A 14,006-nucleotide genomic window follows, 5' to 3' on the forward strand; every position below is an offset into this window, starting at 1 on the left:
TTCAGGATTATTCTGCCTTGTCTCATTGCTTCACCTCTTAGTGAAGCCCTCACAGCAGGTACCTCAGAGGCTGAAATACTCTATTTGCTTAAATGTGGACTTAAGTGGATGTGCAGCATCATGGCAGCTCCTACTCCAACAGTTTCCTAAGTCCAGAGGAGGCCACAAGGATGATCAGGGACTGGAGCACCTCCTGTATGAAGACAGGCTGAGAAAATTGGGGCTCTTCAGCCTGGAGAAGAGAAGGCTGCGTGGAGACCTCAGAGCAGCCTTCCAGTACCTGAAGGGGGCCTATAGGGATGCTGGGGAGGGACTCTTCATTAGGGACTGCAGTGACAGGACAAGGGGTAACGGATTAAAACTTAAACAGGGGGAGTTTAGATTGGATATAAGGAGGAAATTCTTTCCTGTTAGGGTGGTGAGGCACTGGAATGGGTTGCCCGGGGAAGTTGTGAGTGCTCCATCCCTGGCAGTGTTCAAGGCCAGGGTGGACAGAGCCTTGGGTGCCATGGTTTAGTGGGAGGTGTCCCTGCCCATGGCAGGGGGGTTGCAACTGGATGATCTTAAGGTCCTTTCCAACCCTAACCATTATGATTCTATGTTGAAACTAGGTAGTTCATATTTAAATGTTCATGGTGGTAGAACTCCTGAGAGACAGGAAAGCAAAAAGAGCTGACTTGTCATTTTATGTGGCAGTGAGTGATGTAAGAGGAAACTGTCTTCAGGGGCAAAATGGCACCTTCTTTCTATGCTTTGTGACCTGAAGGATTGAGTGACTTCTGAAGGTAATTATTGAGGAGCAGAACTTGTAGGTGTGCTTCATCAGACGTTGGAAACTCGCTGGTGACTGTTGCACAAATGAAGTGGTGGAATCATCAGCCTGAGGTTTTAATGAACAAACTGTTTGCATGCTCACAAAACACTTGATCTGTTGCTGTTTCCAGGTTTGATCATTCCTGCAAATTGTGTATCACCCCTTGTAAACCTCCTGTCAACATCAGACCAGTCGCAGCAGCTTGCAGTACAACAGCAGCAGATCTGGCAGCAGCATCACCCGCAGAGCATCACCAATTTCAACAATGCATAAGAGGACAAACTACAGGTGTTGACTTTGGTGTTTTGAGGAAAAGGCTGTAAAAGCATATCACTTGCATAAAAATCAGGGACAGATTCCAAAGAAATATAACTTTTTCAGTTCAGTTGTGTGCTCTCAAATACTTTGGGAATAAAGAGATCTTAAAAGGTTGGTAGAACTGAAAGCCAGCAGTTGTTTATGGTGGTGCATCTGTCTTTCCTTATGCTCTCTGTAGTGCTTCCTGTTTGCTTTTACTTTTGGCCTTTTAAGCTACAAAACCACAATTTGTTTGAAAATGCTTGAAAATCCCCAAGCAGGCTTTATTTTTGTCATACAGTGCTCAGGGTTTAACGCAGTGCATCAATGCCATTGCTGTGGGAGATATCCTTGAATGCATGTATTGAGTATATATATAGAAAATATATATTGGGTTTTTTCTCTTCAATTTATAAGTTTCTAAAAGCATGAAACCTAGAGGTTGCACATCATGCATTCAGGTTCCTTCCCAGTTTCTGTTTGACAGTGCATGTCTTTGGAAACGGGCATGGACAGGATGAACACACAAGACAGCAATTCGGAGAGAAACACAATCTTAGTTGTACAGCATTGGTTATTGCATTTTTATAGTGTTTCTACCCAGGTGTGGCATTTTTTCTGGTTCTCTCCTGGGGGTTATATATTTGAGTCTACAACATGTTCTTTTTTGTGATAAAACATCTTAAATTAAACTTAGTTCCTTTTTAATGTATTAATGGTATTCCTACTGTGTACTGCAAAGGCGGCTGGATGCCTCTTTTCCTTCAATTGAAGCATTTCCTGACTCCGAGGTGGTTACAGAAACTGAAGTGCAAATTCACTTCCATCTCGCACACAATCTTCTCTTTTTTACTTCATTAACGTAATTTAATTTGTCACTTGTAAGATGAAACCTACTTGAGCTGTAAATTAGAGAATGGGAAACACTTGAGGGTTCCGCTGTATGTGCTGTTTCTGTTACCCAGTAACTTGAATACTGTTTAATATGTTGTAAGACATTGTAGAGTTTATCTGGAGCTGTTTAAAAGAAATTGTAATGTACAAATGTGAATAGTCACTTATCTATAATATGGGTAAGTTTTGTTTTGCCTATAATAGTAGATGTTTATAAGAAAGTGAAGGACAATGTTTGTCATTTCTTGCTTGCACAGGTTGCACTATTGAAAAATTGAGATTGTATAAACCTGTCCAAAAAAAAAAACCCCTACAAGATAATGATCTTGTAGATGTCAAATAAAAGTTATTGTACTAACAAGAAGTGGAGTCTTGTTTAGGCAATCGCTGTATTCCAAAAAGAACTAACAAGTCTGTACAATTGGAATTTGACAGGACTTGGCATGTTCCAGTCTGCTTGAACCAGGCTTCTGTCTCGCAGCCCTAATGTCTCAGCTGAACTCATTAATGAGGCAAGAAGTCAACTCTGCTTAAACCTGGATGCATGCTCTAAGTGAGGCTCACTTGACAGAGCAGCACATCTGCCACAGAGGTAGGGTATGTCCCTTGTGTAAGGGTGAGCCAGATCCAAGGGTCGTGAAGAGGGAATAAGGGAGCCAGAAGTTCCACAGCTTCAGGCTGAAGTGAGTCCTTTATGTGAATTACTGCACTTGAGGTTCTGTTCATGCTGCCTGGGCTGGCACCAAAGGGTGCTGTTACAGAGGGTCTGCCTGTTTATCTCAGCTTCCAGCCTGGAGTGCTGGAGGGGATGAATCCCAGCACATGCTGCTCACTAAATACAGATCTAGAATAAATCAGCATGCTCCTTGTTGCTGCAGCATCTGCTCCACCTCTGTACAGTGCTTGTACTGCAGGCAGTAGGTGTTGGGAAGGGTTTTAATCTTGGAGTAGGGAGGGGGAAGCTTGCCTGAGTGCTGTGTAAGGCCAGTAGGAGCCGACTGTGCCCTGGAAAACCCAGACCACAGAGAGGGCATGGGGGAGGACACTCATGGGTTTCATACTCCCCACTGGGTTTATTTGGCATCCAGTCCAGGAAGAGTGGTGGGATGTTGACAGATTGCTGTTGCAGCACAGAGTGAACCAGAGTGCTAGTAATGGTGAGCTCTGTGTGTGCTTTGCTGTCTCTCTTTAATTATTACTATTTGGTGTAGAAACTTTCCCCATCTGAGATGGTAATGTAACATTTAGGTCTTAAGCCTCAGTGAGATGGTTCTAGAAGTAGGTTCACAAACAGTGTTTTCCTGGTTTTAAGTAAGTCATTGTTTAAATACGCTTCAGTTCCTCAGTGCTCTTCCAGCCTGTTGTACTAACTTTGGTTGTTGGGATGAGCAAACAGTGAGTGGAATATCCTGTATGGATAACCAAGCCACACTCCTCTGGGTGCTGATAGCACATGCTCTTTGTTCACACCCACTTAAAACCCCATGGACTAGTGTCCCCTGGAAGGAAAAACCCAACAGCACTTAAGAGGATCCATAAGAACTATTCCCATTCCAGAGCTCTGTTCCCTTACTTGCTCTCTCCTTTGCCTGCTTTCTGCTACTTGCCACCATCCATGCCTTGGCTTTGTCATTCAGTTACTAACACAGCTGCACCCACAGCTCTGGAGTGTTCTAACAACTTTAAGGTTAACATCAAACAGAAAAGAGCCTCTAAGCTACAGAAACATTTTTCCTCTTGAAAATTCCTGCTCGGTGGTTGGGGTGTGGTTTCTGGGTAGTCGTTTGTTCCTTGTGTGAGCTCTGATAAAGCTTGGGGGAGAAAAGGGATATAAATAGCACTGGGGATGGGATAAGGAGCAGCTCTGCAGTATCCTGCAGCATTGCTCAGAAGACAAACATCCTCGGAGGAAAGAGGAGAGACTTGACTGTCACATCATGCAAATTATGGTCTCTCTTCTTCCTTCTTGTGGGGCATTGATCTGCTTTGTACAAATCACCACCTGAAATGGATTTCAAACTTACAAAGGGTAGATGTGTCCTAACGGGGGCAAAGCTAAATGTAAACCAGTAGTAATTTCTGTACTGCGTTGAGTTTTGGAACCGTGCTGTAGGAGGGGAAGGTGCAGATTGAAGTTAACTTGGGAACTGAAGGGATAAAATTTGGATTTCTCTTTGAAGCTGTCCCTTGACAGCAGCTAAACTTTGACTTGTTAAATCATTTCATACCTGAGCTGTGTCTGGCACAGTAACTGCAATTACAGCCCATTAAACCGCTCTCTGCGCAGCAAGTTTTCCCCATCTCTGTGCAGTCCATTGGGATCATACCTCTTGTAAGGACTTGGAGTTGTTGGCTTGTGGTATTTCCTTTGTAAATGAAGAAAAGCTCTGCAACCTGTAAACATTTGTCAAGTGAATTACCAAGGGGGGGGGGTTGTATCTTTCTGTTGCGTTTGGAATAACTTCATTCAGATCCCGTCGCAGTCTGTACATATATCGGGAGAGTATGTATGTATATAGAGATGTTAAAGGCTACTGAATTATTGAATGTAAATAACTCTTGGTTTCCTTTTGTGTTTGTTTTTCCTTCATGACCTTCCCAAGATGTATTCCTATTTTCTCAACCTGCCAAACAGGCGCTTTGTGTGTACTTGGAAATATATATAGAGCATATATAAACCTTCTGAGGGCTGTGTGCGTGCATTGTGGATGTTACGCGTTGTCATCATTTTTTCCCCAACTCTCAGTTGTCTGTCTCCCGTCACCCTTTGATGCAGTGTGGGTTTAGGATGTATTTTTAGTGTATAATGCATTTTCTTGAGAGAAATGGATTCCTGATGTCCTTCAGTGACCGGAGCATCCACTTCCTGTGCCTGTATTAGAAACATGTCATTTTTTCTTTAGTCTTTTCAGATACCGAGCTTTAATCCTATTTCTCTCACTTAGTATCTCCAGTGGTGTGTTCAGTGAGCCCCTACTGTACAAGTTCTAGGACTAAATGCACCAACAACAGGACCTGCCCACTCTCCTAACATTTAAAAGTATGATTGCTACATCCATATTAAACATTAACTCCCACCGGAAAGCCCCCTGGAAAGGTGGTGATTCAAGAGTAGGGAGGATGTGTATGCTGTTGAGAAGGTCCAAATGTGCAAAATGGCAGCAATGCAACTTTCTTACTCTTGAAGAAACAGAGCGTATTCTGAATTGTCCGATATAAACATACGTATTTGTATTGGAGTTAGAGACTAATGAGGAATCCCTTGCACTGCCTGCCTTAGTCCCTAAGCTTCCTGCCGTTGTCACGCAGGTTTTGCCCTTCCCCTCTCTCTGGGAAGGTCTGTGTCCATACAGTTATTCCCTGAATTAAGTGGTTGGTGAAGTCCATTGATGGGAGAGTCACCTCAAGAAGTGCCCAGCTGCAAACGGCACCCAATGCTTCTGGTAGCTGCTGTGGTCAGTGCAAACTTGAGCCATGAATGTGGAGAGCAACGGAGGTGTTCTGTCAGTGCCATGGGGGGTTCCCTGTCATGGGCTCTCATGGCAGAGATGGATGGGGTTGGCAGAAGGAGTAAAGTACCACAACCATGCCCGAGTGTGGAACAAGGTTTGGGAGACCTCAAGGGTGGACACCCCACTGCGGGCAGTGTTGGCCTCATCTGCTTGGAAATGAGCTTGGAAAGCACCAATTCTTTTTGACATGGAGGGAAGGAAAGACTGGAAATGCTGGAGTTTCTTAGCCACAGATCTTACAGCTGAGGGCAGATTGTCCCTAAAAGCTTATGCTAAAGAGTGCTAAATAAAAAGCAAGAATTTACTTGATGTACTTTGCTGTTTCTCAGTGGGTCCAGATGAGCAACTGAAGCTTGAGGCAGGTGTAAGATTCGAGAACAGGAACTGGACAGGTTTAAGCTGAAGCCAAATCTCATATACAGAGTCACTTAAAGATTTTTATTTAAGCAATGTCCTTGTTTATAACAGTCCTGGGGTGCTTAAACACCTGCATCAACCTCTGTTCAATTTTAATTTGCAACATCTAAATGTGGTTTGTGTTCTTGAACTTAGGGCATAACTTTAATATTAGAGACAGGTCACCTATGGGAGAGTAGTTCTGTACTTTATTTGCACTGGGAAGGGTAAAGAGACATTTCTACTGGCATTCCTGATTCCATACATACATGTTCATGTATCTGCTTCCTGATTTGGAGAGGATGACCAGGAATGTGCCAGGTTCACTGCAGGCACATAATGTCCTTATTTGCCAGGTCATTTGTTTCCTTTTTCAGTCACTAACATAGAGTCCCACTGCTGCTGGACTTTGAGGCAGGTGTTCACTACCTCAGCATCTCCCAGTGATGCTATGGAGGGGCTGTGCTGCATCCCCGCAACAGCTATTGCTGTGAGGCTTCCTCTGCGCAAAGGATATGCTCTATTGTAAAGTAGGATTTGGCTTTTAGGACTTTTTTAGCCCCTACCTTTAACAGTCCAACAGGCCAGAGTTCCAAAGCTGTGTAACATTGAAGATGAATTGTGTGTGTCCTTTTTGTTGCCAGCCCGAATCACAACCCTTTGCCAACCTTAAAGCCTTTGTTCTCCAGTGTGGGACTGCACTGGGTGTCCCCAGGCGCAGACAGTGATGGTGTGTGCCAACTGCTCCTACCAAGGGGCAGAACTTTGAGTGCCCAGCACTAAAATATTGCAGCAATATTCAGAAGGATTTATACTCTCACCAATGACAAACTGTGGGACACGACCAGTTCTGCACTGAGGGCTTTTTTGGGGTAAAAGAAATGTAAAATAAATCAACAACTACCTCGGGTAAATTTCTGCTGTAACATTTACCCCCACTGTTAATACTGTAATGTCTTCCAGCAAGACTTCTGCGTACATTAAACATCCTCATTGTTGCTCCATTTGAGGGTCCTTCACCCTGGTAGAAGTCATGTTGTAATAATCCAACCATCTTTCAATCCTCTTAAATACCTGGCACTTATCCTGGTTACTGCGACCAGTTGATTAAGCTGGCTTTGCTGGTAAAGAGCAGATCCACGATGGTCTCCAAATGCCAATTGAGATGAGCTTGAAAAAGGGAGGAGAGTTTATATTAAAAACTGTATCAAGATTGGAAAGCATCAACTGCTTCACAGTTCATGCAGAGCATGCAAATCTCTTCCCTTTATCTACAGAGTTAGTTTGGGATAAACAGACTAATCTCATCTTATTTTTGTAAATCATTTTCTATTGACTCTCAGTCTCATTTTCCCCAGATCTGGAGCAGAGAGGATGCCAAGTTCTCAGCACTAAATGGAGATGCCCAAACCTCAGCATTTAATTATTCATTTTCATAAAGCACTAGACTTTGTTCTGTGAGTAAGGGAGAGACGTCTTCAGAGAGGTTTTGGTTGGCTCCTGTCCAATCTGTAAATAATATACCTTAAAAATGCCAGCGAGGCAGCTCAGGAGCTGCTTTTGGAAGTCCATGTCTGGTTTATATGTTCCTTCCTTCTACATTTATAAGGTGGATGAATTGACTGCGCCTGCTAAACATACAATGAATTGAAGGGCATGAAACTGATCTGTATCAGCTCAGCCAGAGAGACGGGAGTTACATGATAAACCAGGGTGCAGGTGATTTAATTACTCCTGGGTAAGATCTCCCCTCAAGTTCCTTGGAGTGAATAAAAACATAGACATAAGCAATGGAACAGCAAAGCTCTGAGCCTGTGGCTGTGCCCCACACACCATCCCCAGCATTACCCTCTCCACGGCAGAGAACTGGGCTCTGGGAGCAGGCAGAGCTCGGGATTGGAATGCTCCTGGTGACAGCTCCTGCCTCTTTTGTGGGGAGCCCCCAGGCCTCAGCTCGGGGCTGCAAGAGCCATGTGTGTCCCACTGCCCCTTTGCTGCTACCTAGGGTGGATTCAAGCAGAACACTGGTGTTTCCTCATGCCCCAGCCCCACGTGCTCCAGGGAAGATGCCATGTCCCAGCCTCCTGAAAGCCCTTTTGGGCAGGAGAACCATGCTTCAGGCCTCGGGGCTCTGCGTTTGGCTCTGCCTCAGCTGTGCTGTGTTCCATTGCCTCAGACTGCAGTTTCAGTTACAGAGGATGTTATCTCCTGTGACCAGCATCTGCCAGGGCTGGAAATCCTCCACATCCGGATTGTCCCTCACTTTGCGTGCACACGTGGAGCCTCCAGGCAGAGTCCATCAGAGCAGCTGGCTGGCCACTGGCTCCATGGGGGAAACCCACAGTGTGTCTGCTCCATGTCTTCCCACTTTGCTTTTGTAGATGGTGAAGTCGGGGTCCATAGGAGTACTACAGGGTAGTAGGCTCCTGCTGTCACTCTTCAGGTAGACATTCAGGCAGAGTATGATTATTTGGCTGCCCAAAAATAGCATTTTCAAGCCCTGATGCTTTGAGCATCTACCTGTCCCCTGGGAGAGTGAAACCTCTGCCCTAGGTGAGGGAAGGAAGCACCGTGCCCGTGCCCAGCAGTGTCAGTATTGGCTGACCAGAAATCACGGAGGAGCTGCCTGTGCCTTGCCCTGCTCTCTGCCAGTCTGTGCTGCTGTGTCACTGGCATTTACCCTCGTCTCCTCCTTCTCCCTGCCCTGTGCTCTTCTCCCGCACCCACGCCATTGGTGAGAAGCTCCACATTCCTTTCCTCACAGTCATTTCCATTTTCCAGCCCTGCGCTTCGCTTCCACTCTCTCCTCCACTTCCTTTGCCTAAACGACCAGTGACAAACCAATTAGGGATGCTCCCACCAGGCTTTACAGCTGGTGTCGCAACGAGGCTGTGAGGGACAGGGGTGTTTGTGTCTCTCCATTATTTGTTCCAGGGGTATGTTGCTGCTCTGGTGATACTTGGTTTGCACTTGGAAAGTTTTCTGTGAGGCTTTACCCCATGTGCCCCTCCAAAATGAAACTCCATATGGCATGGACACGATTTGATGAGGGCATCTGAGCCTGTGTGTCAAGGAAAGCTCTTCACTGGAGCCAGCACTCAGCTCTGCTGTGATTCCTCGGCTCTGCTGCCATTCCTCTGCTCCCGGACACAGAGCAGGCTCAGGAGCCTTCCCAGACAGGGCTGGGATCAAAGCAATTCTCTGCCCCAGCCAAAGGGTGGGGTATCCCCTGCCCGGAGCCAGCGGCAGGGCTGGGCGCAGCGGTGCCAGCTCACTGTGCATGGGCCGCCCTCCTTGGCACAGCCTTCAAGGGCTCCGGAGTGGGAGGAAGCAGGAGTCCAGCCTGCAGGGCAAGAGGGAGAGTCCTTGCAGGCAAACTGAAGGGATCTGGCAGGGTGGAGCACTCGTTTGTCTGGAAAGACGATGCAGGGCAGCCCTGCAATGTGGGGATAATGCAATAATCCATCCCTGCGAGTGAGAGGGAGGAAGGAGAAGCCCCTTATCCCAAGCTCCTGGTTTCACCCCATGCTCAGCAGAACTATCCTGCTGGCCGAGGGGCACTCAGTAGCTTGATTTGTCTGTTCTTAACAAGCAAAATGAAGCTGTTTCCCTTCTGCTCTTATTTTCTTTGCTGGTTTTCATTGGAATCTGGGCTGGTTTTGATATTGGTGCCTGGTGCCTGCTTGCCTGGCAAACTGCAGAGAGGAAAACTCTCATTAGAGAGATTCCAGGCCTGTGCTTTTGTGGCTGAAGTCTTGGAAACTTCTCATTCACGCTCGGTGGTCCTCCAGGGAGACCTCCAGCCAGAGCAGGAGAGAGCCGGCTTGCTGCTCACGCTATCTCGAAGGTAAACCGAGAGTAGCATTTGGGCCTCTTTCTCTTAAACGTTCCCGGTCTCTTCAGACAGCTTTACAGGTGCTATTTGCTTTCCCTCCTTATGGTACACGCCATTTCCAAGGCAGAACGTCCCCCTCAAAGATGGAATGAGCCTGGAATCGGCTCCTCAGCCCATAGGGCAGCACCCGTGCGGCAATGCTGAGCAGCTGTCTGCCTGGCAGGGCTGTTCCACTTGGCAGCCAGACAAAGGACTCAGGAGTAGGAGGAAAACAAGGCTGGGAGGGAAAGTCGCTCCAGATAATACGGCATCTGGCCTGGGAGGAACCATCTCAAAGTGGGAAGCAGGGCTAGGCTGGGAGAAAAGTTTCTCTGGGAGAATTTAAGAGGAGAGCCCATCCGGAATAAGCATCCAAACTTCCATCTGAAATCACTGCAAGGCTGATGTGGGCCAGGCGCTGGGGCTTGGCTCATGGCTGCTGCTTCTGCCTCCTGCACGCTGTAGCGCAGCCCCCTCGCAGAGGGTCCAGAGGGATGTTTCCTGGGAAGGGGGGAGCAATCCACAGCTTCCAGGGGGAGTTTGAGGTGTGAGGAGATAAGGCAACAGGGTAGAGCTGGGGAATGTGTGTTTCTGTTCAGGACTGAGTGTTTCCAACGTGTGTTGGTGAGCTGGGGCAGTAACATCAGCCAAAAAGATGGTGGTGGAGGGACACCGAGGGAACAAAACGAGCAGGAGGGGAAACCTTGTACCCTCATCAGGAAGCAGTTATAGGGAGCAGAGACAGGAATGTAAGGAGCTGTAGCAATGGGATAAGAAGGGAGCACGAGTAGTGCCAAGAAGGATAAAATGCACAATCTTCCCTCTGTGCCAATGCCCCAGGAGCATGTGAGGTGTCCCTGGAGCAGGGCCCAGGAAAGGAAGCATGAGGAGGGGCTGGCTCCTTACGATCCCAGTGAGAAAGGTGCTCAGCTCTGCAAAGTACCTCTTGAAATGGTGTTTGTTAGAGCTGACACGAACCTCCCTCACTTGTGCTCCTCAGAGAGGCTGAGCTGCCTTCGCTCAGGACTTAAAAAGGTTCATTTTCAGCCTAGGCCTATCAGAGACTCCTCACTTCCATTTTGGATGATCTCTTAGTTTTAGCATGAGAGGGCAGTCTGTAGACCTGAAGATTAAATTGGAGCTCAGAAACCTGTAGATGCATCTCTCATTATTGTACATGTGATGCTGGGACCCCTACAAATGTGGGGTATTTGATATAACCTCCCTCTAGAAAAAGGAACAAAATTCCCCTTGCTACTCCACGTGTCTCTGTGGTAGGTAAAGGATATTTAGCACATCCCCAAGTCACCCAATTCATTAAGCCTGGCAACAATTAATTACATTGAAATGAATGCGCAAATGTAATGGTTTACACATGTCAAAAAGATGCCAGGAAAACCCTGGGTCTTGCTGTGCCACCTTTAATTCCTCTCACTGTTGATTTAATCCAAGATGATAAGGAACAAGCCTATTCTGCACTCTGCAGGAGGGTTACACACAGCTCTGCAGACACTGATGCCATTTTCCTTTACTTCCAGATAAAAGGGGACAAACAAGTTTGACTTAAGGCATGGCCCAAGGCCCCCAGCTCTGCTGGGGAGAGCAGTGCCTTCCAACACACTTTGCATGTGTATTCCTTACACCCTCGCCAGAGTACGGCATCCATCTGTGCCGACTTTTGGGAAAGGAAAACCTTGCTGAGATCCATCAGGGCTTTGGCTAAGCAGGGAATGGGAGACTCTGTGGGAACATTGAGTATTTGCAGTGGTTTGGGAGGCGCAGAGGTGAGGAAGTTGAACGAGGAAAGGGAACAGAAAGGAAAGAGGAGGGGAAGAGGGTGGATGTTGCAGATCTCACACATCCGAGAAGAGGTTCTGTACCTGGCAAATAACATGATCTGTGTCTGCAAGTGGCTGAAGAGACAGGCACCTCTTACTGACCTTGCTGGAAACCATAAGCACACACATTGATTTTGAAGTTATCTCTTAGTGTGGAGAAGGCTCATGTGTGATGAAACAGCTCTGCTGCTTTTCCTGCTCTATGACCTCGCCACTTGGTGATAAAGAGCTGCTTTTGCTGTCAGTAAACAAGCCTGTGCTATGGGTCTGCAGAGCCCGGACCTGTGACTTGAACAGCCTGGAGCGTGCACACTGCTGCGACCAGAGCTGTTAAATTCAGTGCAGGGTTTGCATGTGCAGAACACAACTCTCAGCAGTGCAAGCCATGCTTGTGACACAAAACCCATTCAAGGTGCAAGCAGTGCCTCCAAGGGAGCTCAAATCTCTGCTCACCCCACTAAGCACAGGCCAGGGCCCAAGCACAATGGTGGCTTTATTCTTGTGGCCGCACCTGGCTCAGAACAACTCAAGTGAATCCACAGAGATAGGAAGAACACAGAGGTACCTCTTATCCAAGCCCAGCACCCACAAAACACCCTAGCAGGCAGGTAGTCCAGCCAATTGAAGCTTACAGAGCACCTGAGGCCAGGCAGTGAGGTTGTCATTGAGGTTCTTGTGCTGAAGAAAGGATCATCTTTACAGGATCATTTCCTTATCCCCCCTTCCAGGAACACTGTGTATTTTGAAGCTGTCATTATAAAACCCAAGCAGAACATGGGGAATCTTGTTCTTCACCGTGTTGCTCTGAGCAGAGTTGTGTGGAGTTGGCGTAAAGCTGTGTTAAACAGAGAGGTTGAAACACTCCCATTTTGCACTCACTCAGTGTGACTGTAAACAAGGCAGTGGAAAATCCCCTCCCAGGGCATAATGGCCCTCTCCTGCAGGACTTCACTGGCCTCCCAGGGATCAACAGAAAGGCACTTACTTACAGATGTGGAAGGGAAGCTTTAAGGAAGCAGACTTCTCGCACAGCGCTGGAATTGGGGGTTTTACCAGTGAAATCCTTAGTAGATGAATGACAGTTAAAACCTCAAGCACCCATGTGAAAATACTGTCACTGACCATGTAATTCCATACCTGGAGCCGACAGGTCCCCTTGCTTAACAGGCAGGACGTGGAGCGGTTGTTGTACTGGGCTTTGCCACCATAGCACTTGGACTGGAGATAAAGCACAAAACCAGAACAAGATCAGGTATTTCATCCAGTACCAGCCATCATTTTGAGATGTTTCCTTCATGCAGTTGCTAGGGCAGGAGATGGGGGGGTCAAAGGCTGGCTCGGTTCTCCCACCCTGCTTCAATTGTCCTTTATGTGGAGGAAACCATCTAATTGCACCGTGTGTCTGCAATGGAGATGCTACCTGCCTCCTTCTGCAGAGCAGCCCAATGACAGTGATCCTACGGGCTTAAACCCGTGTCGCTTTACCCCTGACTTCCACGGAGCAGGATCAGGCTCCCTGTGTTCGCTGTCAGTGCATTAAGAGCAGTTGATTGCCTCGCACAGACATCTATTAGCATGTGCAATAAAACTACCGAGTACCTCACCCATCTCACAGTGGGAAGATCACACATTTGGGTCTCATCCTGTGGGTCTGGGGTTGAGCTGTGCACCAAAAGGGGTTGTGCAGGTCCCAAGCAGTTACATTGGAATCAATCTGGAGTAATTTAACGATTACAGAGGGTTAATTGACAAAAGGAGCAAACCTGAGTGCTTTGCATTGAAAAGGACGAGTTCTGAGGTGGCAGATGCAGGCTGGAAAGATTCATAATTTAATCTGTAAATTTGCATTTTTTCGCTTTTTTTTGGGGGGGGGGAGGAGAAGGAAGAAGAGGGGGAATTATTGATGCTTGCAAGCACAAATTGAATCGATAACCAACGAGATTCGTATTGTGTTTTTTAATCCCTCCGAAGCTGCGATCTACATTAACCTTCACCCTCCAAGCGGAGAGAAACAGCGGTTGGAAATAAATAAATAAATAAATATCAGATTTTTTTTTTTTTCCTTGGCGGCATCTAGGATAAAAAAAAAAAAATAAAAATAACGTTTTACCCTAATATTATCAACAGGTATTTTCCATCCAAATGGGCGCGGGGGGAGACGAGGAATAAACCGGAGGTGAACGGCGGCTCTGAGGTGAGGGGGAAGGCGGGAAGGCGGCGACACTCGGGCCACCCTGAGGGACGCGCCAGCCCTTCCCCTCGGGCAGGGGCCGCCGTCCGCGATCCCCCCCCCGGCCGTGCCTCGGGCAGAGCCGTTTATAAACGAGAAGTTGTGCCAAAACTTTCCGAAGTTCGATTAAAACAGCCCCCTCCCGCCGCCC

At 47.2% G+C, this 14,006-nt stretch overlaps 1 protein-coding gene and 1 long non-coding RNA gene across 4 annotated transcripts in view; one reads left to right on the forward strand and one right to left on the reverse strand.

The window, feature by feature from the left end:
* SBNO1 (strawberry notch homolog 1) overlaps positions 1 to 4,688 on the forward strand; it is a 34,346-nt gene extending 29,658 nt beyond the window's left edge. For both annotated transcript variants that reach the window (XM_065692155.1, XM_065692156.1), the window contains exon 32: positions 945 to 4,688. In XM_065692155.1, the coding sequence (XP_065548227.1) occupies positions 945 to 1,087 (143 nt within the window). In that variant the 3' untranslated portion in view covers positions 1,088 to 4,688. The remainder of the gene's footprint in view (positions 1 to 944) is intronic.
* Positions 4,689 to 12,083: 7,395 nt separating this feature from the next.
* Positions 12,084 to 13,722, reverse strand: LOC136020870 (uncharacterized). Of its 2 annotated transcripts, none has more exons than XR_010615533.1 (4): positions 13,230 to 13,722; positions 12,763 to 12,843; positions 12,611 to 12,688; positions 12,084 to 12,460 (listed from the first exon to the last, which is right to left on the reverse strand). It is a non-coding gene; the product is annotated as an uncharacterized LOC136020870 (long non-coding RNA). The 2 variants fall into 2 exon arrangements; XR_010615534.1 differs by lacking the exon at positions 13,230 to 13,722 and adding an exon at positions 13,046 to 13,208.
* Between the last annotated feature and the right edge of the window lie 284 nt (positions 13,723 to 14,006).

This window comes from Lathamus discolor, chromosome 12, assembly GCF_037157495.1.
Source record: "Lathamus discolor isolate bLatDis1 chromosome 12, bLatDis1.hap1, whole genome shotgun sequence".
NCBI lineage: Eukaryota > Metazoa > Chordata > Aves > Psittaciformes > Psittacidae > Lathamus > Lathamus discolor.